At 38.5% G+C, this 25,381-nt stretch overlaps 2 protein-coding genes across 2 annotated transcripts; one reads left to right on the top strand and one right to left on the bottom strand.

The window, feature by feature from the left end:
* The first annotated feature begins 1,137 nt into the window (after positions 1 to 1,137).
* LOC140244553 (uncharacterized) lies at positions 1,138 to 4,255 on the top strand. Its single transcript, XM_072324178.1, has 2 exons — positions 1,138 to 2,619; positions 3,254 to 4,255. The coding sequence occupies exons 1-2, from the start codon at positions 1,365 to 1,367 to the stop codon at positions 3,523 to 3,525; spliced, it is 1,527 nt and encodes a 508-aa protein (XP_072180279.1). The 5' UTR covers positions 1,138 to 1,364; the 3' UTR covers positions 3,526 to 4,255.
* Positions 4,256 to 4,446: 191 nt separating this feature from the next.
* On the bottom strand, positions 4,447 to 24,387 carry LOC140244963 (conserved oligomeric Golgi complex subunit 6-like). The gene is made up of 19 exons (XM_072324570.1): positions 24,198 to 24,387; positions 23,184 to 23,327; positions 20,764 to 20,835; positions 19,991 to 20,049; positions 19,313 to 19,424; positions 18,650 to 18,732; positions 18,036 to 18,106; positions 17,734 to 17,827; positions 17,128 to 17,204; positions 16,063 to 16,206; positions 15,581 to 15,645; positions 14,427 to 14,518; positions 12,940 to 13,054; positions 11,775 to 11,906; positions 10,523 to 10,690; positions 9,871 to 9,978; positions 9,024 to 9,077; positions 7,847 to 7,926; positions 4,447 to 6,857 (listed from the first exon to the last, which is right to left on the bottom strand). Exons 1-19 carry the CDS (start codon positions 24,303 to 24,305, stop codon positions 6,710 to 6,712), a joined length of 1,926 nt encoding a protein of 641 aa, XP_072180671.1. The 5' UTR covers positions 24,306 to 24,387; the 3' UTR covers positions 4,447 to 6,709.
* Between the last annotated feature and the right edge of the window lie 994 nt (positions 24,388 to 25,381).

Below are 25,381 nucleotides of genomic sequence, written 5' to 3'. Positions count from 1 at the left end.
AAAAACCCAACAACAACAACTAAGGGATCTTTACATTTACATAAAGGCCCTGTTTGCTAGAATAAAGCTTCAAAAGTAAGGATACAGCTAGACCATACCATTTTTTTTTTTTCGTATTGGAAAAGGGGTAGTTCAGAATAAGCATGCAGTTAGCGTCTTTTCACTAAATTCATTCACTATGATAGCCGCGTGGTGTCTTAGGCACTACTATTTGCATTTCTATACTGGGAAAAGCCTATGCTTGCAATTATTGATTTTTGCTTGCTTGTTTGTTTGTTTGTTTGTTTGTTTGTTTGTTTGTTTGTTTGTTTGTTTGCTTGCTTGCTTTAAAGGCAAAACATAGTTCTGGCCCGCCTGCAAAATTGTCAAATTTCGCTCAATATGTACACGTATGCCTAAGAAATGTGTGGAATAATGCTGTAGTAACAAGATTTTCGTTGGGTAAAGACGAAAATGCGAAACAAAAGGTTCGCATCTCAGAACTTACCCGAACGGGGTCACACTAACTCGGACTCGGGGACAACTCGGCCTCGCTTTGACGTGGGGCTGAGTTGTCCCTCTGGATTTTACAGTGTTGTGCTATGGGCGCGCTTCGTGTTCTGACTGGTCGTAGTTATGGGACGAGTTGATACAACGCGCGCATCAAAGAACCTCTTTTGCGCGCATAATGAACGTGCGCCTGTGTATAGAATACGGGGATATGATCACGAACTGCGTGTAAATTGTCTGAAATAGGGCTGAGTTGTTACTGAGACCGAGTTAACCTGGATCCATCTGGAATAAAAGTTGGTATACCGACTTTTACTTTTGATCTCAAAATACATGTACTCCGAAACAACTCACCTTCCCGGCAAATCGCGTCAGCCAGGTAAGTTTTTTCTTGGTAGCCTCTTTCGATATATTGCAAGCAAATATGAAATGGTGCAAGACGGGTTCTCAAACCCTTACCCAAACTATGTTTTCACTTTAATATCATTTACTTGTTCCAAAGAGATTACCTAAACAAATCTCTTTTGATATGTTGTCAACCGATCCGCGCACTTTTTGTTAACAAGCTGCGCGAAATTGATATTGTGCGCGTTGCGTAATAAAGTCCTTACAGGCCAGCATGCGCGTTCTGTCCTGTCCTTGTGTTCCCTATTGTAGAAAACAAGCCTTTTCCTCCACTTTGACCCGTAAAGAAGCCATCTGTGTAAAACAAAACACTCACAGAGCACATTATTTTGTTCACTGATATGCTTCGCGTGATATATCCCTTCTAAGTTAGGGCTGGATTATAGCATCATTATCGCATCAAACTGAACTCTTACAGGCATCATTACGTCCAGTTTCTGGCTACAAAGGGAAAAACAAGTAGATCTATAATGGAGGACGACAAGCCCGACAAAAATGCCGACAGGAAGAAAAACAAAAGTTTGCTTCATGGAAGGAAAAAGGTTCCGACCAATTCCCAGACTGCTGCAGAAGAGCGACAGAAGCAAAGAAGTGGCGGCAAATCCAACCGGAAATCAGGGAAAAGCGAACGACAGCACCAAAAGTCCGGCGTTTCCCGCCAACACACGACAGCAAGTTCGCATCAGACTGTCTCCCATAGCAACACATCTCGCGACGATGCAGATTCAGAGAGAAGAGAAACGCATGCATCTCCAGTTAGAAGGGTAAGAGACAAAAGGAAACCTTCAACCGTCCAGCTTGAGCAAATCCCTTCGACCTCACTGGGCGCCGTGAGAAACGTGTCGCTCGATGACGTGGACGATGCCTTTGTCGCATTCGAAATCGACTGCGCCCCGTACAATGGTGCCGTAAGCGATGAGGAGGAGGCCACGTGTGCCGCTGGTGGCAGACCACTGAGCCGCTCCTACAGGGATGGCTCAAGGGAGCACGGAGGGCAGACCAGCCGGTGTCGACGGACAGTTTCGCCTTATCCGTACAAGCTGAAGATGAACCCCAGAAGAATCGGACCCGACGATTGGGAAATTGCAAAGGCAGCCCATGATTCGTGGGAAGACATCCGTGTGCTTGGTGAAATGGACGATAGAGGTGGTGGTAACTCTTCACCACACAGCCGAGCAAATCTTCGGAGCAGCGACAAGGCATTAGCGTGCCAAGATGTCACAAGAAAGTCGAGAGTCGGCTGGCGGGACCAAGAAGTTGAGAGCCTCGGCCGCGATGAACCTTATCTGACCTACGAAGTCGTAAACGAGAAACCGGCTCCACAGGATCTCAGGCCGTGCTTGAAGTCAGTCTCCATCAGCGAGGACAACCGTCGCACGATGAACGTTTCCTGGGATGACAACAACGAGTTCGACACGACAGTCGATTACGATGAGCAGGAAGACGATGCTGAAGATAACGCAGAAGATGAGGGCCCGCACTCTTCGACCGATTCGCCCACCTACCCGCTCCATAAGGTGCCAAGCATGGAGTCGGTAGAGATTCGGCAGCTGACCTTACAGACGCCTGCTAACTCCATCGACGAATACAAGTATTTCGATGCAGAATACGGATTCGACAGCATAGAGGGTCATCAGGTTGAGCTCAAGGGTGATTCTGAGCCGTGGAAGACGTTTTCACGGCAAAATCCAATCAACGACGACACTGGAACACAAAAAGCGAAAGGTTTGATGATCGGCTGTAGAAAGTTCCGAAAGTCTAGTGTATACGTTAACGTCAAATTCCCCTTTAACTAAGGCCATATTGAATGATAAGAAATGCTTCGGCTTGTTGACAAACGGTGCTGAAATAGCTCCAATATTTAAGGCAAGGGATACGGCCTATCAAAAGTCGGTGATATAACAATGGAGAAAGAAAGAGCATATTATGCGCGAGGAAAACCCATGCATCAGTGCACCATGATCAGTTTCTACTATCAGTAAAGTTATGATAAATGTTTGTACAAATTCATAGACGCAAAAAAGAGAGTATTATGCCGGTACTGTGCTATCTAATTCCGGGTTGAAAGCATATTAGGCGCGGTCAGACTGGCAAAAGATCGAGAAGTGTAAGATCGCGATCTGTAAGATTTCGAAGTTTTGCCAGTGGGACCGCATGACAAAAGATCGCGAAGACTTCTTCTCAGTCTTTTGCCAGTCTGACCGCGCCTATTATGTGAAATCAAAATCTGGCAGTGTTTGGTGTTTAGTCGTCGTCGTCGTCGTCGTCGTCGTCGTTGTTGTTGTTGTTGCATGTTGTTGTTGTTGTTGTTGTTGTTGTTGTTGTTTCACTTTATTTGTTCTCTGTTGATTATCCCCAGAAATCCATCCCAATTGTACTGGCGGATCTGGGATCGTTTCGGAGTGGACAGACGAACAGATCGCCTGCCTAACCCAAGACGAGAAGAGACAGTTGATCGAGGCGCACGAAAATCTGCCCGTCCAGCACTACGACGATCCCAACCTCTCGCGCGCCGACCGCGTAAGGCTTCTGTGGGAAGACTGCGCGCGCAAGGAGCGGCTGCTGCACAAGTTGCGCCCAAACGTAGACCCTCATCAAAAGCTGCGCAGCTTCGGCCGATACTTGTACTGAAGTGTTCGGAACATCACCTGTAACTTTTTCTCTCTCTCTTTTTTTTTTTATTTCTTTCGAAATAGTTTCAGAATATAGACATAATAAAGCCAGGTATTCCACAAAGTACCGGTATGGATTCCCCCATCTTGCCTCTCTCACGGTTATTTTAGGGGATGATGAATGTCCATTTTAGTTACTGTGCTTATAAATACAAGCGACTCGTTCAGATTTGGTCATAAACAGCTGTTTTTCTTAAAATTTGTGCGGTTTCGGTTCATTAATTCGTAAGCAGCCCAAGTCATACTGCCCAGTAAACTGTACATTTTATCTCATTCGACAGTGTTACTTATGATATAAGCATAGTTTCTGTGGCAAGAGGCTTCAAAGTTGCTGTGATGTAGCAAGACCTCTTCTAAAATGTTGATATTCAGTGAAACAAGTTTCGAAGTTGACATAGCGTGTATGTAGGCCTATGTAAATATGCATAGTGTATGTAAATATCAATACATTGATTTCATAGAATGGTCAAACAGGTAGAAATAGACATTCTACCAATTTCTAGTCATCTATTTTTGCCACGTAGCCAACCAAATTGAAATTTGGAAAAAAACAACAGACTTTTAACAATATCATACAATATCTACCAATATGTATCTTCTATCAAAAAAAAAGTCTTAGAAGTCTATGAAAGAAAAAAAAATGGCGAAAACATGTCTGCTTCGGCATAAATAAACTAACATTATCCCAACATGTTGATCAGATTCTTGTGTGTATTCTATGACTCACAAATTATGATATGTATATAAGTTTATAACTTCTAAAAAATATCAACTTATTGTGAATCATACATTTCAATCTCATCTTCAAACTCACATCACACAATGAAACAAAGACTGCAATGTGTAAAGACAAAAGATATCATATATTCTTCTCTGTATTAAGCTTATTTCAATCTGAAGGAAATTGTAATCACGCTGTACAACTATATACACACTTGTATATACATCACAGTTATTCCTAGTATTACACATAATACATCTACATGTGAAAGCACAGTAGAAACTCAATATAATTAGATCCTTGGGACCATGATATTTTCATTCTTTATATCAGATATTTTGTTAAACATGTATCAGTAGTTAGTAAACAATATAAAACAAAGGAAATTAATTCATAATTTGGACAGGCAAAATAGTTTATATCAGGCATTTTTTTATATCAAATCTCTTTATGTCAAGTTTCCACTGCAGTGTACGTGCCAAAGACTCTTCCATCACTTCACGAGTCTGCAGCACTTTCAGAGCATTTATTTCACACTACACAGTATACTTTGCATGATATATAATATGGATTGCTATTGATGTATTGTAAAAGTACAGTAATAAGGCTGAAAGGGATCAGACCAGTTTTTCCACCATGGAGCTAATTCAACAACAATGAAAATTACCTTGGTCAAGTGAAGAATTCTGCCTTTATGCACGGGACTTGTACTGTCACTGCCTGGTAATTTGTATGTATCTAATCTCCTGTGGCAGCCTGGAATGACATGTACATGTATTTGCTTCATACGCTTTATATTCAGTCACTACAAAAATTTCACCTACCACGGTAAATTATGTCATGCTTATGGTAATCTGAACACTACAAAGCTGTGGCCATGTTAAGTGAGCCAAAATGGTTCTTTAGAAACTATGCTCAAAAAAGAGAAATACTTCATAGATCTATTTCATTTTCATTCCAATGTCATATTTCACTCGCATAACAAACATTTGCAACATTAAAGAGCATCTTTGTAAAAAGCACAAATAAGAGAACAAAGACAGGAATCTCTTCAGCCTATGATGAACAGCATCTAGAAGTTGAAATGAATGGTGATAAAAGTCACAAATATTTCTCCCAGAAATAACACCAACATTTTCCCCTAAAGGCCCTCTTTTGATTAAATGAGTTGCAATGAAATGTGGGATTTACGTCAATCCTATATAAATTGCAGACAGTATATTGACAAAGCTTGCAAAAAATGAAATCAAAACATTGAAAACACCTGCGACTCTAGATTTGGGGAATATGATATACGGGTAGTGTCTTTTTCTATCTTTGAAATATTCAACAAAGTATCCCATGTAAACCAACATTGCACTAAAACTGAGCTTGACAGTTTAAAATCACAGAATACAAGAACAGAGTACTGCTTTTTTCGACAAATGGATGCGAAAACTGACTGAAATTCACATTTTTATGATTGATTTTATCTGATGTAATATCCAGTTTTATTTTGGAGCTTCATCTCTGAAAATGCATAATGTACATTAAAAAGAAAATGTGTTATAATCATATTAAACTGCATAATAATTTATCATTACACATGGTACCTGGTCTCTTATGCACTAACTCAATTCATCATGAATATCATTAAACATAGTGCATTTGAGATGACAAACTCTTTATAAAATCATTCCTTACTCATTTTTAGCACAACCCAAATTGGAAGAAAACAAACAAACATACATCTCTCCAACGAGTTCGCTCTAAAAGAGTTTAGAAGCTGCCTTGTACTAGGAAATACCAATCACTGCACTGCACTGAAGTGAAACTGGAACGTGACATACACTGTGTGCTCTCAGTATTTCTGCATGTAACATGTATGTCAAGAAGAAACATAAGTAACAAATAGATGCTGTAGTGGAATGACTGATATAAACTCTTCCTTTTTGGTCCCAAAGAACAAAAGCCATTTCCATAGTCACTTCTCTTGCCTACTGAGACAATGAAATGCCTCATTTAGTAAATATATTTCAGATCCTAAGGTCCTCTTCATACTGAGTTTCCACTGTGCACAGCATGATTGCTTATGGGCTTGTTCTCTTTTTCTTTTCTGCTTGATGTAGTCCTTTAAAAACGCGGTAGCTAGGGTGTTCGAGGGTGGCCTGATTCATTCACTGCCCATCGGAGTACATTCCAAAACCAAGAATAGCACCGGTCAGCGAACATGTGCTTTGAAGCATACACTCATCGGTAATGGTCTATAATTCCATACAAGATTCTTCGGCTGTGTGTTTACCTACATAGAGATCAGTGATAAGAGCTATACACAATTTGCTGAGGGTATTCTCAAGTATATCCGAGCCGGGCCGGTCTTCCCACTCCGCGGTATCACCACACTATCGGGTCTTTAAGATGGTGCTAGGGCAAAAGACAGAGACTAGGAGACCAAGGTACTGATTTGGTCCGGTGTCCTCTTTACAATGGACCCGGGGTCCTTGTAGCCGTTGTCGGGATGGTTGATAGCTGTGTGGAGGAGCTCGTAGGCACTGCATATCAGGAGGACGGACCTCTTTTGTATCTTTTCCCTGAGATGGAATACAAATATACATTTACATAGATGAGTATTCTATCTATATATACATCCATAAGATACAGTGGGCTCCCGTTACAACAAAGTCCTCGGGACCGGCAGTTTTCTTTCATAATATTGAAATTTCATTATAACCAAACAAATGAAAAATAGAAATACATTGAGCGGATAATGTTGCGCCCTGAATTTTTACTTTGTTGTAACCTGAATTTCATTATTACCGTATTTGTTATAATGCGAGTATGAATGAATGAATGACTGGGAGTTGTTCAAATCCATTGTGAAACTTCCCCCATTATCTTTACGATGATACTATATAATAGGGGGTATTTACAATGCCCTTTACCATTCAGTCTGAGTGCTCAAAGGGCATGAAAAATCTCTCACACAGCATTACACATAAAAAGTAGCACCCAAAACGAAACAGGTCTATAGTTTACAAAGGTGAACGTAAAAGATTGCAAATATCAGTGATCGATATGAATACAAAATACATTAAAGTATAAATCTGCTGTGTACAGTGTGTAAGTGGTATTTGATGAGATCAATGTGTGCTCTGAAAAGATTCTTACAGTGACAGCACACATGCAGTTGAAAATCTACTGCAGGATACAAAATTTGTGGCTTCTGGCTGGTCATGTTATAGACAGGTGGCCATTATACACAAGTTCTTTCACATGGCTTCTCTCTCCAAGGATTTTTAGTGGCTGCATACGGCAGGTGGCTGCTATAGACTGGTGGCTGCTAAGCAGGTTTGACTGTACAGTGCACTCCCATTATGACGAAGTCCTTGGGACCAGTGGTTTCTTTTTGCTATATCAAAATTTTGTTATAGCTGAACAGTGAAGTATATCACACATAAAGATATATAGATGATACTTGATGATACCAGAATTTGTACTTTGTTGTAACAAGAACTTTGCTATAACCATGTTAACTATAACAGGAGTGCACTGTATTTCACGAGTAGCAATACACTCTTACCTAACAGCAGTGCTATGTAGTAATTTGATCTGTGGTAGACCAAAGCTGTCTGGGGAACCAAGGTAGGAGTCAAACCGATTCTGAAGGAGAAAGCAGTCATCAAAACACAAAATATGGATCCATCATGCTAGAATATCATTGCATGTATTTGTTTCCCCTCATTCTATGTTATATAAATACTACAGGATTTCAAACATTCTAAATTTAGGGCCTACTACATCTAATGCACAATGTCACTTATACCTACAAATATATTTGTAACCTAAAGCCTGTGTACATTCTATCTCATCTGATTTATCATCTGATGTTTGGGATTGTGGAAATGCATGTGTTGCTCTTTCATAAGGTGAAATCATACTATAATTCGAGCAATGTTTGTCTGTTTGTCTGTTTGTCTGTCTGTTTGTTCCTCCACTCCTCCCAGGTCCTTGGTCCGATCTCCATCAAACTTAGTGGGTGGATGCAGGTTGACCGCGAAATTGCCGTTGAAGGTTTCATTTTTGGAAAGGTCAAGGTCACTGGGGTCAAAGGTCAAATAACTTCAGACACTCGATAGAGGGCGCTATGTAGGCCTACTTATTTGGGGATTCCCCCAGAAATATAATCAGACACCCGATAGAGGGCGCTATGTAGGCCTACTTATATGGGGATTCCCAGGTGTACGCCAAAGAGATTTTTCTCCTCAAAATCTCTTTGGTGTACGCCTACTTATGCTTCCAGCAAGTTTGGCCAAGATCGGACCAAGGAGTAGCGCAAAACAGATATTTGACGTCTGTTGACCCAGTGACCTTGACCATTTCTGGGGGAATCCCCATGGAGGATTTCTGACACTCCACGGGTACATTGACTAGTAGATTTGAATTGACTCAAATGTATAATTGGCTCAAATGCAGTCTTATTCAACAAAGATCAGGGATGCTGTGAAATAGATTTCCTCCATTTATCATTGGACAATATAAAACTATATTAACATACTAATACCTTCTGCCTAGACTCTTAATTGCAAAACATTAATTTCTTGCACCACAAGTTTTAGTACAGATTATTACTATATAACATTATTTTCAGAGAAAAAAAAAAAATAATTTCTTTATGCCTTGGCCTATACTAAGACAATTGATTTGTGAGGGCAAGCCGTCCTTCAAAAGAAAAGGTAATGAAACATCTGAAAACTTACGATGCCATCTCGAACAGAACTGCTGTCCATTCCATGCACTGAGGACAATGGACCCTTGGTGTGAATAGAATACAATATAATAGAATTAATGCTTAATACGCTCTTCCTGTGGGACTCAGAATGCTTAAAAATTTACAGAAATGGAAACATCTATAAACAGAATGCAGAATAGTAATTAATAAAAAACAGAATTTGATCAACTTTAAATCCATTATTTGAACGCCACACAACAGGTCAAAGAAAGAAATGTGCTTCATTGTTTCTCATTAATATGAATATGAACAGCTAAGAGGTCTGTGAAAAACACATGAGTGACAAAACCTTAAGACTAGGAACAGTGAGAGTTGCATGTAGTTTTGTTTTTAATAGTAAGTGGGTAATTCCCTTACTGCGCAGAATTACTTTTTCTTTTCTCTTTCGTCTTCCCTTCTTTCTCTTCTCTTCTCTTTTCACTACAATTTATTTCTCCCCTCTTTTATTCCTTTCTCTTCTCCCCTTTTCTTCTCCTATTCTTACTTCTCTCTTTTTTCCCTGTTCTTCTCTCTTTTCCTCTCTGCCCTTCCCTTTTCAAGTCTACTCTTTGTTTCTCCTCTTCTCTTCTCTTTGTGCCATTTCACTTATTTTTCTTCCTTTTTCTTCATGACTGCAGCATACACCAATACTCATTTCTCCTCAACATAGCATCAGATATAAGAATAAATACCCCGGTATGCACTAAAGGTCCTAAGACGCACACAGAGGGCTGTTAGTTCTAAAGCCTTGGGTACCATTTTCGCTGTCATACAGTCAATTGCCTTCATTTGTCTGTTTGTGATTGGTCTTTGCTAATTGCCTCAAATCTCTTTACCTCGCTGGGCTGATGCTGCTGGGCAATGCTGTAGATCTGGATAAGACCAACCCTGGTCAGAATGAATGACGCTTGCTCATTGACAAGAGTGTCAACATGGGCATCAATCTAGGAAAAGAAAGAAAAAATAACCCAAAATGGTACACTGGTATTGGAGAAAGTCATCACTTTTTATCACATTTTGCCTGTAGGTAAGATGATCAACATCTTAGTCAATATTTACCAAATATTTTAAAGGAAAGGATTCAGAATCCTGCTTTCAATGAGATCACATTTTATATTTAGATTAAAAAAAAAATATCAGAGAACACAAGAAAATATAAATAGAAACAAAAACAGAAAGGAAAGGAAACATTAGGGAGAAAATTATACATCAGTGTCTCTTGGTTAATTGGTAGTGGCTACAATTCATGCAAAGGAAAGTTGCACTATTGCATCATAGTAACTATCATCATTATCATCATCATCATCACCATCATTACCATTACCATCATCATCATCATCACCATCATCATCAGTATCATCATCACCATCACTGTCATCATCATCACCATCATCATTACCATCATCATCACCATCAATACCATCATCACCACCACCATCACCATCATGACCATCATCATCATCAAACCCAAAAACCTTAACATCCCACCTGAGCTTCTAGCATCTCCAGCCTTTGGTCAGTGTACTCGTAAAGGGACAAGGTGGTCTGCATGGCATACAGGCAGTTGATCATGTATGCAGCCATGTCCGGCGGGTTTAGTTTGCTGGCCGACAGGGTGCACATCTGAAGTAAGGGGTCCAGAACACACCCCAGGATCTGCAAAGATTCAGCACAGATGCCACTGTGAATTGGAGGGACTCACACATTTTTTTTTCTTCAAATTACATTTCTTCATATTTCATATCCGTAAACAAAAATGGCAAAACTCGCTTCCTCACCCAGGTTCACCAAATAGAAAGGTGTAAAGTCAAACAGAGCCAGTTTCCCACTGACCTGCAAACATATCTTCACTAGAATGTCCTCTTTTGAAATAATTCAACAAGGGAAAAATATGAGATTCAAATCAAGTTATTCTAGAGCTGTAATTAGGGAGCTTTAGATTTTAGACGCCTGGACGTTCAAAGGAAAAAAACATGTTCTGAGCGTGCGCAGTAGCGCGCGTAAAGTCAATCTATTTTTAGCTTGCGTCGCCTGAGTTGTTTACTACGCGTACTGGGCTATTTTCACGTCCGCACAGTTTGCAACGTAGAGAGCTTCTTCATGCACAGATCATATGGGGGCGCGATTTTATTCTTTATACGTTGCGTCCCAGCGTAATCTAAAGCTACTTTTCCACACGACGCAGGGAGAGGAGAACGTCCAGCGCAAGCGTCGGCTCAAACGTCCGCGCGTCAAAATCTAAAGCTCCCTATTGTTTAGCATTGATGACTATTCAAGAGAAAGAGGATTTTTAGTCACTTAATCACTGGAAAGCAAGTTGTTGGTTGTTTTTTTTTTCAGCATGAATTTTTTGCAAATTGTTTTGGGCATTCAATGTATATAGTGAAGACAAGAACTTTTGCGTGCATATCTAATTTCAGGTATCTGGGTTCTCATGAAATTGGCAAAATCAAACTGCATGCGAACATTCCTCATTTTACAGTACTAACAAAACTTATTTCTATTACAATTTGAATGACAAAAACACAGGAAACTTGAGGTCACAGCAGCATTGCCAAATCTAATGTTGAGATAGAACTGTGAAAAATTTCACTCTTCATGAAAACACATCAGCATTAACGATTCCAGAACTTTTTGCATGTCTTTTCCACTGAAGCTTATAGTATTCTGCTTATTTGACATTATCCTTCAGACTCAATCCAGTGTGAACTTAAATGGAGTTTCCCTTTTCAGGACTGACCTTGGCAAAGTCAGCCTGTCTTGTGTCCACTGAGACAACGGACGAGTCATGAGAGGCCAAGATCTCGCGAAGCAGGCCCAGGGCCTGATTCAGAGAGCCAGTAGGACCAAGATCAGCTGGTGGAAGCTCAACCTGGAACAGTCAAAGAGATTATCTTGAGAATTGAGGAAGCTTGATCAGAGGCTAAGGCAGAGTCAAATTAGCAAATAGTTCTCATCATTATTGAAATCAGGTGATTCTGGTGAGAGAATGACATTCCTTGGCATGCACACAAAATATATGAAAGCCTGATGCGCAACTTTTTCCAGAGGTACTTATCTTTTTTTCACATTGCATTCTTGTATTTTCCTCATTAAACAGACTTCAATAAATACACATAAACACCCAAGAATCAAAATGCCTGAACGAAAATGAATTTCATTTTATCCCTATCTACAGGAACTTCTTATTCCCATGTTGTAAGTTCATGACTGCAATAACTCGGACAAATCTAATCATAAAATACACAGGAATTGTCCAAATCATTTTGAACTTGAATTATGATTTGTTTTAGGTGGTCACTTAGGGAGCAGTAAATATTTGTAGGCAAGAAAACACTGGACCAATGACTTCAAGTCTGCTCCAAAGGAAATGCAATGAGGATAAAAGTGCCTTGCCAAGAGGCACAACTGCTTACTGCCAAAGGATTTGAACCAGCGACCTCATGATTGACAGTCTGTGTTGTCAACCACTGAGGCACACCTCCTCATTTCATCAAATGAGAAGAGGTAGCAAAGGATGAGCCTTTTTATATCGTCACATACACCTTTAGTAAATATTTGTAGATTGACACATAAAGATAATTCCAAGATGATTCTCACTATCACTTTTTGGAAGAATGATGGTCTGCATTAAAGGTTTTGGGTTACAAATCTACTGAGTGTTGAGCACAGACCTGGCCAAGCAGGTGAAGTAATTCTCTGAGGATTCTGAAAGTTCCCTGCACTCCATATGTATGTTGACCTCTGACGGCATAAAAATATGCATCATTTATTTTTCAACATCTTTCTTATTTAAAAAAACAAAAACAAAAACATATTTTTATGAAGCATTTCGTAAATTGGTTATGTACAGAACAAACGGTATCAACAGAGGTCAACATACATTTGGATTGCAGTTGGCTCACCTTATCAACTAATTTCGACGAAAGAACATTCAGGGCGTTAAAGAAGACTTTCTGGGCAAACTCCTCCATTTCCTCCAAGGTTGCCAGTAAAGATGCTTCCTTACTCAGTAATTGGCTGCAGGTTTAAAAAAAACAAAACAAAACAAAACAAAACATTTTGGGTGGGTGTTTTAGATCTTTTCTCTTCTAATCTACATTTTAAAGGTATAATATCATGACTACCAACTAACTGGCTGCAGGTTGAACATCAAAGCATTTTGGGGGAATGTTTTTGGTTTTTTTTTTGGTTTTTTTTTCTAATCCACGTTTTAAAATTGCAATGGATAATAACATGACTACAGGCATGCAGGTAACTGATAATGTTGTAACAATAAGGACCCCTGGACTGTTCTAGCATATGATCATCTCCTAAGATTGTATTTGTGTTCCATCTTATGAATATCAGAAACATGTTTAATACTATCATTTTATGTCTGATACTATCATTGAAGAGAGGATTTGATATTCCCTTTAAAGGTAGGGGATACCTTTTACAGAACTCCCAAAATGCAGCAAAACATTAAATATGAACCTCAGGGGACTTGTTTAGGCCACTGCTTAGAAATTTGGAAGTCAACAGTTATCTACAATTTGAATAATGCACAAAACTCAACTACTCAGTAGTTCTGTGTGTCAGCCACACTTAAGCCTTTTTGTTGCAGTCTTCTGTATTTTTTCATCTATAAACACAAATCTAAAAGTATATGAGGTGATGTAATAACATATAGAGTGTGTGGCAAGAATGCATGTAGAAATGTTTGTAAGTTTTGATGAACTTTCTTCACAAAATATACATGATGGACACACATGCAGTGCATGGGTCTGCAAAGGTAGCCTAGTAATGTACTGGAATTTACGGGGAGCCCCGAAAAGAATTCAATTCAAAATCTAACGGTCAATAAAAATGTACTAAATGTTACCTTCCACTTTCAATACTTTATAGGAGTTTCTAAAATGATACTCTCTTCAACATACCACTGTGTTTATACAACTCTTCATTTAAGGCATGCAAATGGGATTCCCTACCTTTAAATGCTAAGATTTCATGAATGGCAAGTATGTGTGGATACACAATTTTAAAAGGCAAATTATAACCATTAAATTCAGATGTGAGGCAAAGAGCTACAGTTGGTATCTGTTTTCTATCTTAGTGTACAATTAGTTGTCTCTTCCAATGCATGTACAGTTATAATCATCATCATCTTTATCAAAAGGTGAAATTAAATTTATCCTTGTAATGGCATAGTGTCAGCATAACCATCAGTAATATCATCATATCATCATCATAATCATCACCATCATCAGCATCACTGTCATCACCACCATCATCCTCATCACCATCATCACCATCATCTTCATTACCATCATCATCATCATCGTCATCATCATCATCACCATCATCGTCACCATCATCATCATCAGTGTTGTCATGGTCACTATTGTCCTACCCAATGGTGTAGTGGTAGAACTTGTGGAGGTTTGTGAGTTTGTAAAGTAAGACAGGTCCTGGCTCTGCCACGATGACCTGCTCCACCCGAACCTGACATAAGAAAAAGGTCATATGGGTCAACGCACTCTCAGTAAAAGACTATAAAAATACTTGAAAATACTATATACTAGAAATATGGAGCTTCTTTGATTTTTTTTTGACATGTATGTTTTCTTGAGTGAATCTTGACATAACAAAACAAAAAACATATTGAATATTGAATGAAGTCCCGTTATGTAATTCATTCTTGTTCAACAAAGCAAAAGTGAGTATCTTAGCATTAATTTCAAATTTGGGGGAAAAACACACTGTGTGAGCATTACTGGTTATAATTATAAAACCATACAGCAAAAGCACTCATCTAATGGTTCTTTATATGCACACCACTCCTTGCTTTGACAATTTTTGACCTTCCTCTGAGTAAAGATGACATTTGTTGGAATATTTTGGGATTGATTTTGAAATGGCTTCCAGGAAATTCTGACCATATGATCTCATTAACTCAACTTAAGGTTAGACATCTAACTTGTGTGAAAGGAAGAAGCTTCACAAAAATCTACCAGTAAACGTTTCAAGACATTTTAAGACATTGAAATTTGGGCAGGAGGTAGAGAAATATTAAATATTTTATTTCTACATACATCTAACTTTCAAGGCCTTTTATCACCAGAATAACTTTTAAGGGATGTGAACCCTGGATTCAAGAGGGGCTGTTGCGTGGACCTGCGCTTACACATCTGCCGTGTTACAAACATCTAAAATAAACAGATTCATATGGTGCATGTGTCAAAAATTATCAAAACAATGCCATTGTCCATGGCTGGTTCCCCCTACTCCACTATGATTCTTCATAGACAAAATTTGCTTGCTAGCTAGCCATGGAAACTTGCATGTAAATATGTGATCTCCAATGACTGAGGTTTAACTAGTTTTACATCGTTGATCTGCATAATAAAGATGGCGGCAATCATCATGCCAGCAAACAGCACACTCTTGAATAAATACGAGGTTCACGTAACTTTAATATTGCATTTTTCATTAATAGCTCTAGGGTATATGATTTATTCAGGGTAACATAGCGACAGGTCACAAATACATTATACTCTGACTCACTTTGAAGGGCCTGCAAATTCCCTCTGTGATGTGACTCAGAATTTCCTGAATTTCCTCGTCTCGAGCTAGAAAACAGAAGGGAAAAAGAAACAAAATCATCAACCATCACAAGAATTATAATTGATAGCACAGGAATCAAATCGAGCACCTGTTGTACACTCTGTCTACTCCCAAAGCAGTATATCAGTCAGGTAACCACTTCATGGCACACAAATCCTATACAGAATTAAAGAAACAAAAACAAAGCAGAAATGTTCCATTTTCTCCCAAATACCCATTTTTACATCTAGCTAGAGAGAAGGCTTGCATATAAAGTATCTTGCTCAATGACAAACTTATAATCCCACAGTGGGGCTTGAATCCTCAAGCTTCTTGATAAAAGTACTGCACACATCCACCACACTAAAACACCTCCACAACCCAAATCGGGCCAATGACATTCCAATTGAACATACTAAGACCAATGTCCACTTGTTACTCACACTGTGCTGTGGCTAGCCTGAGGAGGGCCTCAAGGTGTTCCTTCTCCGAGGCGGAGGCCTGGTGTAACCATGCCAACATGTCACCAACATATCGCATGGGATCGTGGGAGTGTAGCTCGATGGGGCGAGGCGTTCCTCCTGGACCTGTAGAAAAATTGTGACAAGAGATGAGTCAATTCCTGGCGGAGCACACAGCTTGACTGTTCGCCACTACTCTGTCAACATTCATCTACCCTAATTATTTTATCTACAGCAGAATTTAAAACATTCTCTTGAACACACCAAAAGTATCTAAAACAGAATGGATGCAAGTGTATAAACATAGTTTTAATGTCACTTGCAACGCTCCAAACTTTAAGTGTGTGTCAAGAATGCTAACCTCAAAGATTTTTCATTTTACTTGTCTGCATTTCCCTTATTCTCTGTCACTAAAACACAGAAACAAGACTCAAGTCTGAGAATTACACAGGTTTGTTGATGAGGGGAGATTTAGAGGGAAGAAAAGCTAGTCAATAGTTGGCTATTTGGCCTGTAATCACCAGCAATGTCAGAACAATTCATTACTTTTTGCATGACTTGGAAAGACATGAAATAAAGTTTGATGATTCAGTTAAAACAAGACTCAGCAATTGAATTAACATGATCACTGAGATAGAGGGCCATTTCATCATTCCATATATTATGTTCCTTTTTTACGGCAGTCAGTGTAAAATGACAATACCGGTAGATAGAGAACCATGTACATCTCTCAGTAAACAGGCGACTCCACTTATAACAAAGTCCTCGGGAATGGCAAATTTCTTTCCTAACATCGAAATCTGGTTACAACCAAACAAATATATCATACATTTACAAAATTTGGGGACCTGACTCTGTATTTTTTTATAACAACATTTCTTTAAAAGCGTATTAGTTGTAATCTGAGCACCCTGTATCCTTTCTCACTCAACACTGTCATGATTGGCCAAACAAAAATAATGACATGTGGGGAAATGCACTCATCCAAGGGACTATTCATGCATGACACTGGCTCAACAATGTCGGTGTCCACTGCCCAATACTGACCTCCTCGAGTCAACGCATCGATGAAACCTCGCACCATGGCTGTCCTTCTCGCGGTGCCAAATTCATCGAGGGCATACCTGGGGCAGAGTCGAGAAAAAGATTTGGAGCAAAAGGTAAAATCATCCAGACTGCTGCAAATTGCAACAAAAATATCTCAGACTGACTGCTGAAGGTGTGTGGTTGCACTGCACTGTAGCCACCTTCAAAGGACAGAAAAAGACATACTCTCCAGAAAAAACAAAATAAAACAAAACAAAGCAAGAGGAGTACTTGTCATACAAACAGTAGCTGTTCATTAGAAGATTTGACCAGATTTGTGATGATCAACACTAGAACATGTGTACCGCTACATATGTCTCTCGACATAGAGAAAATGTTATTTCTGATGAACAAAACTTTTAACAACAAATAATAATAATAATAACAATAACGATAAATAAGAAATGTGCACATAAATATATAAATGAAGAAATTAATGGATAAATGAATGAATATATAAATAAATAAATAGAAAGATAGATAGATAGATAGATAAATAGATAGATAAATAAATAAATCAATAAATAAACAAATAAATAAAAGAAGTACATAAATACAAAATCTCACCTGAACAAGACAGGTCTGTCCTGTAGTGCCTCCATGGCCTTACAGTGAAGTAGAGTCACTTCTACAGTGTCTGCTGTCATGCTGCGGCATTCACCTTGGAAAAACAGCAAAGGTAAAAAATTCAAATGATTACTGAATGAGGGACTTCTTGAGATACTGCAATATGTCTGCATAGAGGAAAAGTCCTGATAAACCTTCACAAGCTGAGAGTATTTGAGATTAATCGCAAACTTCAATACAAAATAAAAATGAAATATGCAACACCACAAAGAATTGTATGAGACTACACAAAGTTTTCTTACCTTGAATCCAGCGATAGAGTCTCTCATAGGCTGTTTCTTGATGGAGGGCCATGGATTCCATGATTTCTAATCTGATTATGACAAACAGATAAAATAAGATAAAACAATGGGAAATACACACAGATATTTACATATAAATCCATGAATTGCATTATATGCATCAATTACATTATTAAGTGCATCAGAATTCTTTAAATACAGAACATCCAAAATCAAACTCTGAACAAAATGTATGTACAGTCTGTAGGTATCATCTCCACTTGCTTACAGATTGCTTCAAAGTTACACCTAATTTATTTTGGCTCTAATTAATGGTGACTGTGGTTGAGGCATTGTTGAGCTATCTCAATTCTGAGGACAAGAAACATATAAGAGTAGTTATGTAACAATTTGCCAGGAACTAAGACACATGCTTTTGAAACTAAATCACATCAAGATAAAGTGAGAGAAAGACTAGAATTCTGATTTGATCTGATGATGTTACAGCACAATGGAAGCAATCACTGACTGCATAATCAATAGATAATTTCAAGAGCTGGCCAATGTTACATGTTTTTTTGGACTTACAATAATCAGTAAATGGGACTAGGCTTGACATGAGGATCAAATCTTACCCAGCAGTCTGTTGGTTGGTTCTTAGTAAAACTTTGCAGTCATTGTGGATCTGCTTCACCCTCAGTAAGGAATGGAAAAATTCCTGTAGAAGTGGAAAAAAGTAACATAACGACATGTGAACAGTAATTAGTGTAAGCAGCAATACACAGTAATTTACGTCATCAGTTTGCTGCACGACGCCTTGCCCGAGCAGAGCACGTGCTTTGGAGCATGTATGCAAAACCTCAAATATATGCACAGCTTGAACTCTCAAGATCACTGACCCTAACTGCAAAAAGATTTTTTTAAATCCTTTAAAAATCCATAAAAGTTCCCGGATCACTTCCAAAATTTAATCATCTGCTTCTTGTGTCATTATCAACTTTTCCTGCAAGTTTCATACAAATCCGTCTATAACGTTTTGAGTTATTTTGCACACAGACAAACAAACAAACAAATGCCAATGAAGACATAATCTCCTTCTTTGGCAGAGGTAATTATAGATAGAGTAGAATCAAACAGCACTAAAATACAGAAAGTTTCAATAGGATGCCCCCCCCCCCCCCAAAAAAAAAGGAGTGGAATTGCAGTTTCTCATGTTTTTCACAAAAACAGAGCTAATGATCCAAATCCAAATGTATGCAAATAAGATGAGGCAATGATGATGTCACAAGTCCCCCTACCTCTTGGAGGTGTCCATCTCTTGTGCCCCTCAACACTCTCGCCTCCTCAGGCTTCAGCTGGTACTTGGAGAGGAACGCATCCGCTACCCTGGCCCTCATGTCCAGCCTTTGTCTGTAGGCCAAAGCGATGCCAGGCATCACAAAGCGAGAAAGAAAGAAGACATCCATGGTTAATTAATATTAAGTATGCTATTTCTCACATTGATTTGGGCTGAAGAATGCTTTCATAGTTAGGACATTTTCTGACATTTTTGGCATTAAAATAAATGGTGATGACAACATGGGAACAACATACTCTATGTTACAGTATATCAGAAAGTATGGTTGCAGATATTGGAGATAATCTAATACCATAAGACAATAATTCATATACAACAAACACAAATAGAATAAACAAAATGTTTCCTTACTGCACCACTACATGTTATTCAGAAATATATGAAGACTAAAGAGGAACTTAGTTATTGCATTTCCTTCCTTTTGATTCCTTACCTCTATCATTAAATGCTATTTGTAAATTGGTGCATTGTATCTAGCACTATGAGACATAACCTTCAATAGAACATAATCACCCTTTGAAAAATATATCTACATACTTTCTCCCTTATTTTCAATAATATGTGATGCTCATGTCCACAAAATATGCCACAATTTTGAATGGCTTGCTGAATTACTCACCCTTCTTTTTGGAGCTCTGTGGTCTTATTAATTAAATCTGATGTCTGGTCTCTGGCAGCCTGCAAACAAATAAAATAATGATAGTGAATATACTTACACACTGCACAGGAACCAAACATATGATCATTTCACTAATTACTTTGTGTGGGTGATAGTAGCATGTATCTGTGTTGGTAGGAGTGAAGTAAATGTAAGAGTTTGCATACACAGATTCAACACACAAAAAAAGAAGGAGCTTGTATTTGCTGTACCAGGATGGAATATTTTGCAACAATTCATCATAAATTTCTTCTTCTTTTTTTTGCAATGTGCACTATAATTTATTTGACATTTAATTTTGGTACCAAAAGTTGTACAAATGCTCGCTTATTTTCTTATATGAACATCCACCTTATCATGTGTCAAAAAGAACACTTCAGATAGATGGTAATGCCTTCACATGTCTTCATGAGGATTTACGTCGCTAACGGCTGTGATTATACAATGTACTGCTGTATGTTCACCTCAAAGCTTTGCCAATGTTTGTGGCAGCATTAACGGCCATCAGTGTTATGTACTCAGGACCTGCAGTTGATGTGTGAGTGCAAAATGCAGTACTGATTACCAGTAAAAAAAAAAAAAAAAAAAAAAATTGCCATTTGTCAAAAAATCTTGAGATCAACCTAAAAACCATGACCTCAGAAACAGAGTCTCAGTTATGGTCTGCTATTCCAACACACACAAGTTTCACTGACCATATCATGCTCCCCAGAAAGTACACCTACTAGTCTTACCTTCAGTCTCTTGGTCATGTCCTGACAGCTGTTATTCATTGCCTCTACATCTTGATTGATACTGTCTAGTTGCTGAAGAGATAGAAATGGATGAAAGTGCATGGGTGTAAAGTCTACACAAAGCTATGATTCTAACCTGTTCTATACATAGTATGACTTGACTACTCCATAGATTATGTTTTTACTGATAGTGTAATAGCACACTAAATATTCTTTGTGGCACTATCGACCTAAGCAGAGCATATGTGCATGAAAGATTGAAATATGCACCTGGTAACTGAAATAACTACCTCTTTTACACTTGCTATTGCTAATGAAGTTGATGCAATTAATGCAGTTATACTGCTCATGACCAAATATGTTGTCTTCCAGTGAGACAACTTTACATTTTAAATGTTTTCTACAGCTGATAAAGGCACAGTTAAGTGCATCTAGTTACCCCATCTTCAGAGTGCCAAGAAATAATCTATGTATCAATTACAAACAACTGCAATATCTATGAAAGGAACACATTGCTTCATAAACTTTGCTATGCCCAGACATAAGTGTTGTCTAATAATTTAATGTTTTTATGCCTCCGCCAACGAAGTGGCCGGAGGCATTATGTTTTCGGGTCGTCCGTCCGTCCGTACGTCCGTCCGTCCCGTTTTGTTTTTGTCGATAGCTCAAGAACCGTGTGGTGGTTTTGCATCAAACTTGGTATGAGGGTATATCCTTGGGGGATGATACTATGTGTGGATTTTAGGGTCACAGGGTCAAAGGTCAAAGGTCACAGGTTATTTTGTGAAAAAAAAATTGAAATTTCATGTTTTTCTCCATATCTCGCAAATGGTTCAAGGTATCTTCATGGAACTTAGTATATATGCTTGTACCGATGGGCAGTGATTATCTAGGGAAGTTGGGGGTCATGGGTCAAAGGTCAGGGGTCAAAGGTCAAGGTCAACTCCTCAAAATATAACTACTTTCCTTATATTTATGCAATGCCTGAAGGATTTTTTTAAAACTTGATGTATGCATGTATAACCCAATGGGCAATTCCGCAGTTAGGTGGACATGACATGGATAAAAGAAATGTGCCTCTTTATCTTACCCTTTAATCTAGGTATCAACTAATGCCATGGATGTTCACCAATCATTAGGGTCTTTCAAATTCAGTAGACTTTATTTTTCGTATTCATTGATTTTGTGAGATCTAAAACCATCATTTAAAATGAACATGTGGGACTGGGGACGCTGAAATTCACTTAAATGCAAATTACAGTGGGTTCCTTTGAAATTTTTTCCTAAAAGTTTTGCTAAAGGGTAAAAGATGAATACATTTAAATACTCCAGAAGTCATGTGACATTTTGTCAATTACAAAAGGGTGAAATGACCTGCGGAATTACTCCGGACAAATGTAACGTTACTAACCGTAACGTTACTAACCATGCTTTTGGGGGTCTAGCTAAAAAATTATTGGTCGAACTGCTAAAAAAATTTGCATGAACATTTGTCATGATGCAATAATTGAAATTAATGCAACACTTTGTTTGAAGTAACTTGAATTTTTGCACACTTCTTGTTACAAGACATTGATTTTTTTGTCATGTCCTTTTTTCGTAACGTTACTAACCAGCCCTTTAAGTTGCTATAGCAATTCTAATATTTCTTGGATTGTGTTCATTCTTTTCTGTATCATAAACCTGGGAAGGATGAACATGTTTTTGACATAATTTTGACTTGAAGTGCCCCAATATATATTCTGTGGGAAGTTTCTTGCCAAAAGGTCAAAGGTCAAAAGGTCAAAGGTCAAGTGAAAGTGCTAAATTGCACTTTTTCCTCCATATCTCAAAAATAACTCAAGGTATTGTCATGAAACTTACATATTTATGCATGTTCTACCTAACAGTGATTCTCTTTGGAACTGTGGGGTCAAAGGTCAAAGGCCAGGTTTCGATCCACCCTATTTTACCATTTGATACTGAAATTATACTTTTTCTCAATACCTTGAAAATTACTCAATGCATAAACTTGTAAACGGGTCAAAAGTCAAGTGAAAATCATCAGTTCCCCCAAATACCTGCACTCTGACGTTTTAATCATTCATCCAATTGAACCTAGTTCTAGGAAAGTGAACATTCAGCACATTTGTGGCAAACCTGTCATTTTAATATTTTGCCAATTGTGTGAAACTGTCATCACACATTGTCAAGACATTGTACTATAGACCTATTAGGAGAACCATGTATTATGGCGGAGGCATACACCAGTCGCCGTGGCGACATTTCTAGTTTCCCCTATCGATTCGTTCAAAGCAAATCTTACAATTACAGAATTTGGAATTTAGCACGCTCTAAATCTGGTGTAGAGGCTTCCAATAGATTTCTCCTCACTTATCTATTAGGCAAATCTTGAATTACCATAGGTGTATCATTCTTACATTGATGACAACACTGAATGCGTCTGCAAACTGTTCACTGATGGCTAAGCTCCGTCTCTCGATATCTCCCCTCAAGTTTCTTCTGCTTCGAAGGTTGTTCTCTGTGAAGAATGTGGAGAGTGCCTTCAGCGCTTCCAGGGTGTCCTAATTAACAGACACATTAAAAAAAAAAATGCATTGAGGTTAGAAAACAAACATCTATAAGAATGTAATATCCAGTGGGAATGAAATTAGAAGAAACATTTTAACCCGTCCCTTACCGTTACAGGAACAGGAACAGGTTAACATTCAAATGTTCATTAATCCAAGCCTGGATTCTACACATCTCTATCTGCACATATACAGGTGTTTTAAAATATCCAGTAGTGATGAAATTAGAAGCAACATTTGATTAATTTATTCCTGCATTCATTAATCCATGTCAGTGTCCTTCACATCAACCTGCCAAAGTTGAAAACATTTTAAAGACAACATTCAATAAATGATTATGTGGCCTTTATCATATGGGTAGGTACATTGTCATTGTATAATCACAATCATAACAATACATTCAATTCTTTCAGGATACTTTGCAACTTGCAGGTGTAACTGCTTAATCATAGAACCTATAATATATGTGACTTAGGCTTTACATTGTAGATTCTCATTGGTTAGTTTATAAGTTGTTTCCAGACCCACCATGCATGCATACCAAATTATTCTAAAGTCATATAAATTTAGACACTATCACTGTGAGTATCACTACTTAAGCTACACTAATAACATTCAAACTTGTAAGGAAGCCTTGAAAGATAATTAGATAATGTCCTGTTCTTCTTTCTCTTCTTTTTTTTTTTTTTTTTTTTTGAACGATTATGCCAGAATATGCAGCAGAACCCTAGTTACACATGACGTAATATCAACAATTAAATTTATTGTGGCATGTGGCTGGAGGTTACACTAAACCTTGTACACACATACAAATAAACGTTTGGGACTACAGATGGACCTCTTACTGTATGCGTGCGTGTTTACCTTGTCATTTTCGAGGCGTGTTTCCAGAATTTTGTTGAGTTTGCGGGACAGTGGGTTACTTGTGCCTTGAGGGGCATCACTTTGTCCTTCTGTGGGCTTGGTAGACATGATAACGTCCTTTTGTTTTTCACGTAACAGATACTGTCAGGACCCAGTTCAACCAGGTGGAAATTTACGCACCTTGGCGTGTTACGTGGCACCACTGCACTCTTGGTTTGGTTATGGGAGGCGCCAGGCGGGTCGGCTCGCGCCGCCGGGGATGACACCTGCACGGGACGTAAAATGATACTGCTGCAACATCACTAGATGGAGCTGGAGAGTGGAGTTTGCATCCCCCAACTCACAAGGTGGTGGTGTGACATACATGTACAATCATCCCTCCCCCCCTCCTGCCCCCCCCCCCCCTCTTTTTTTCCCTCTTCTTTAATGAATAATGAATTATTTTCTTTTCATGTATCGCCCCTTTTATTCATCATCATCATCATCATCATCAAAATCGTCATAAAATAAACATCGTCAGCTTCCGCTTCATCGTCTCGCACGCTCCTCGTCTTTATTATTTATTTCGATATTCTGATCCCTAAAAACAATTTTCTTCTGCCTCTAACGGGAAGGTGCTTTTAAACGTTTTACAAGAGACGCATACAGTGATTCGGTAATGGGGTATAAACATAAATGTATGCTGTAACCATCACTACGGATATCATCACTTGGATCACAAATAATCTTAGTACACGTACACACGGAAAGAACATACTCGAGAACTGAATCGCATCGCCATTCGTTCTTTCCAAGAACTGTAAGGAACTGGAATTCCCTGTCGTCAGAAATTGTTTCAGCGCCATCTGTGGGATCATTTCGAAACCGTCTAACGGTTGATCACAGTGGCTAGTTATTTTCGTCAAATTTTATATGTGCTTGTAAATATCTGTAAATAAATTGTATTATAATGTAAATAGCACAGTCTGCAAGAATCTTCAGTCTATTGAAGGAGGCAGACTTAATCGGAAGAAGAAGAAGAAGAAAGGAGCGCACATTATCATTATAATTTCTCATGCCACTTCCGGGTTTCATCAAACAAGCAAAACACACACACAAAAAAAGGGGGGGGGGGTTCATTGCAACATTCTGGTGCCACTTCAGCTGCCCCCCCCCCAAAAAAAAGGCATATTTTTTCCCTTTGC

The sequence above is a fragment of the Diadema setosum genome, chromosome 21 (assembly GCF_964275005.1).
Source record: "Diadema setosum chromosome 21, eeDiaSeto1, whole genome shotgun sequence".
In the NCBI taxonomy this organism is placed as follows: Eukaryota; Metazoa; Echinodermata; class Echinoidea; order Diadematoida; family Diadematidae; genus Diadema; species Diadema setosum.
This window is presented reverse-complemented; position numbering and strand designations above follow the sequence as displayed.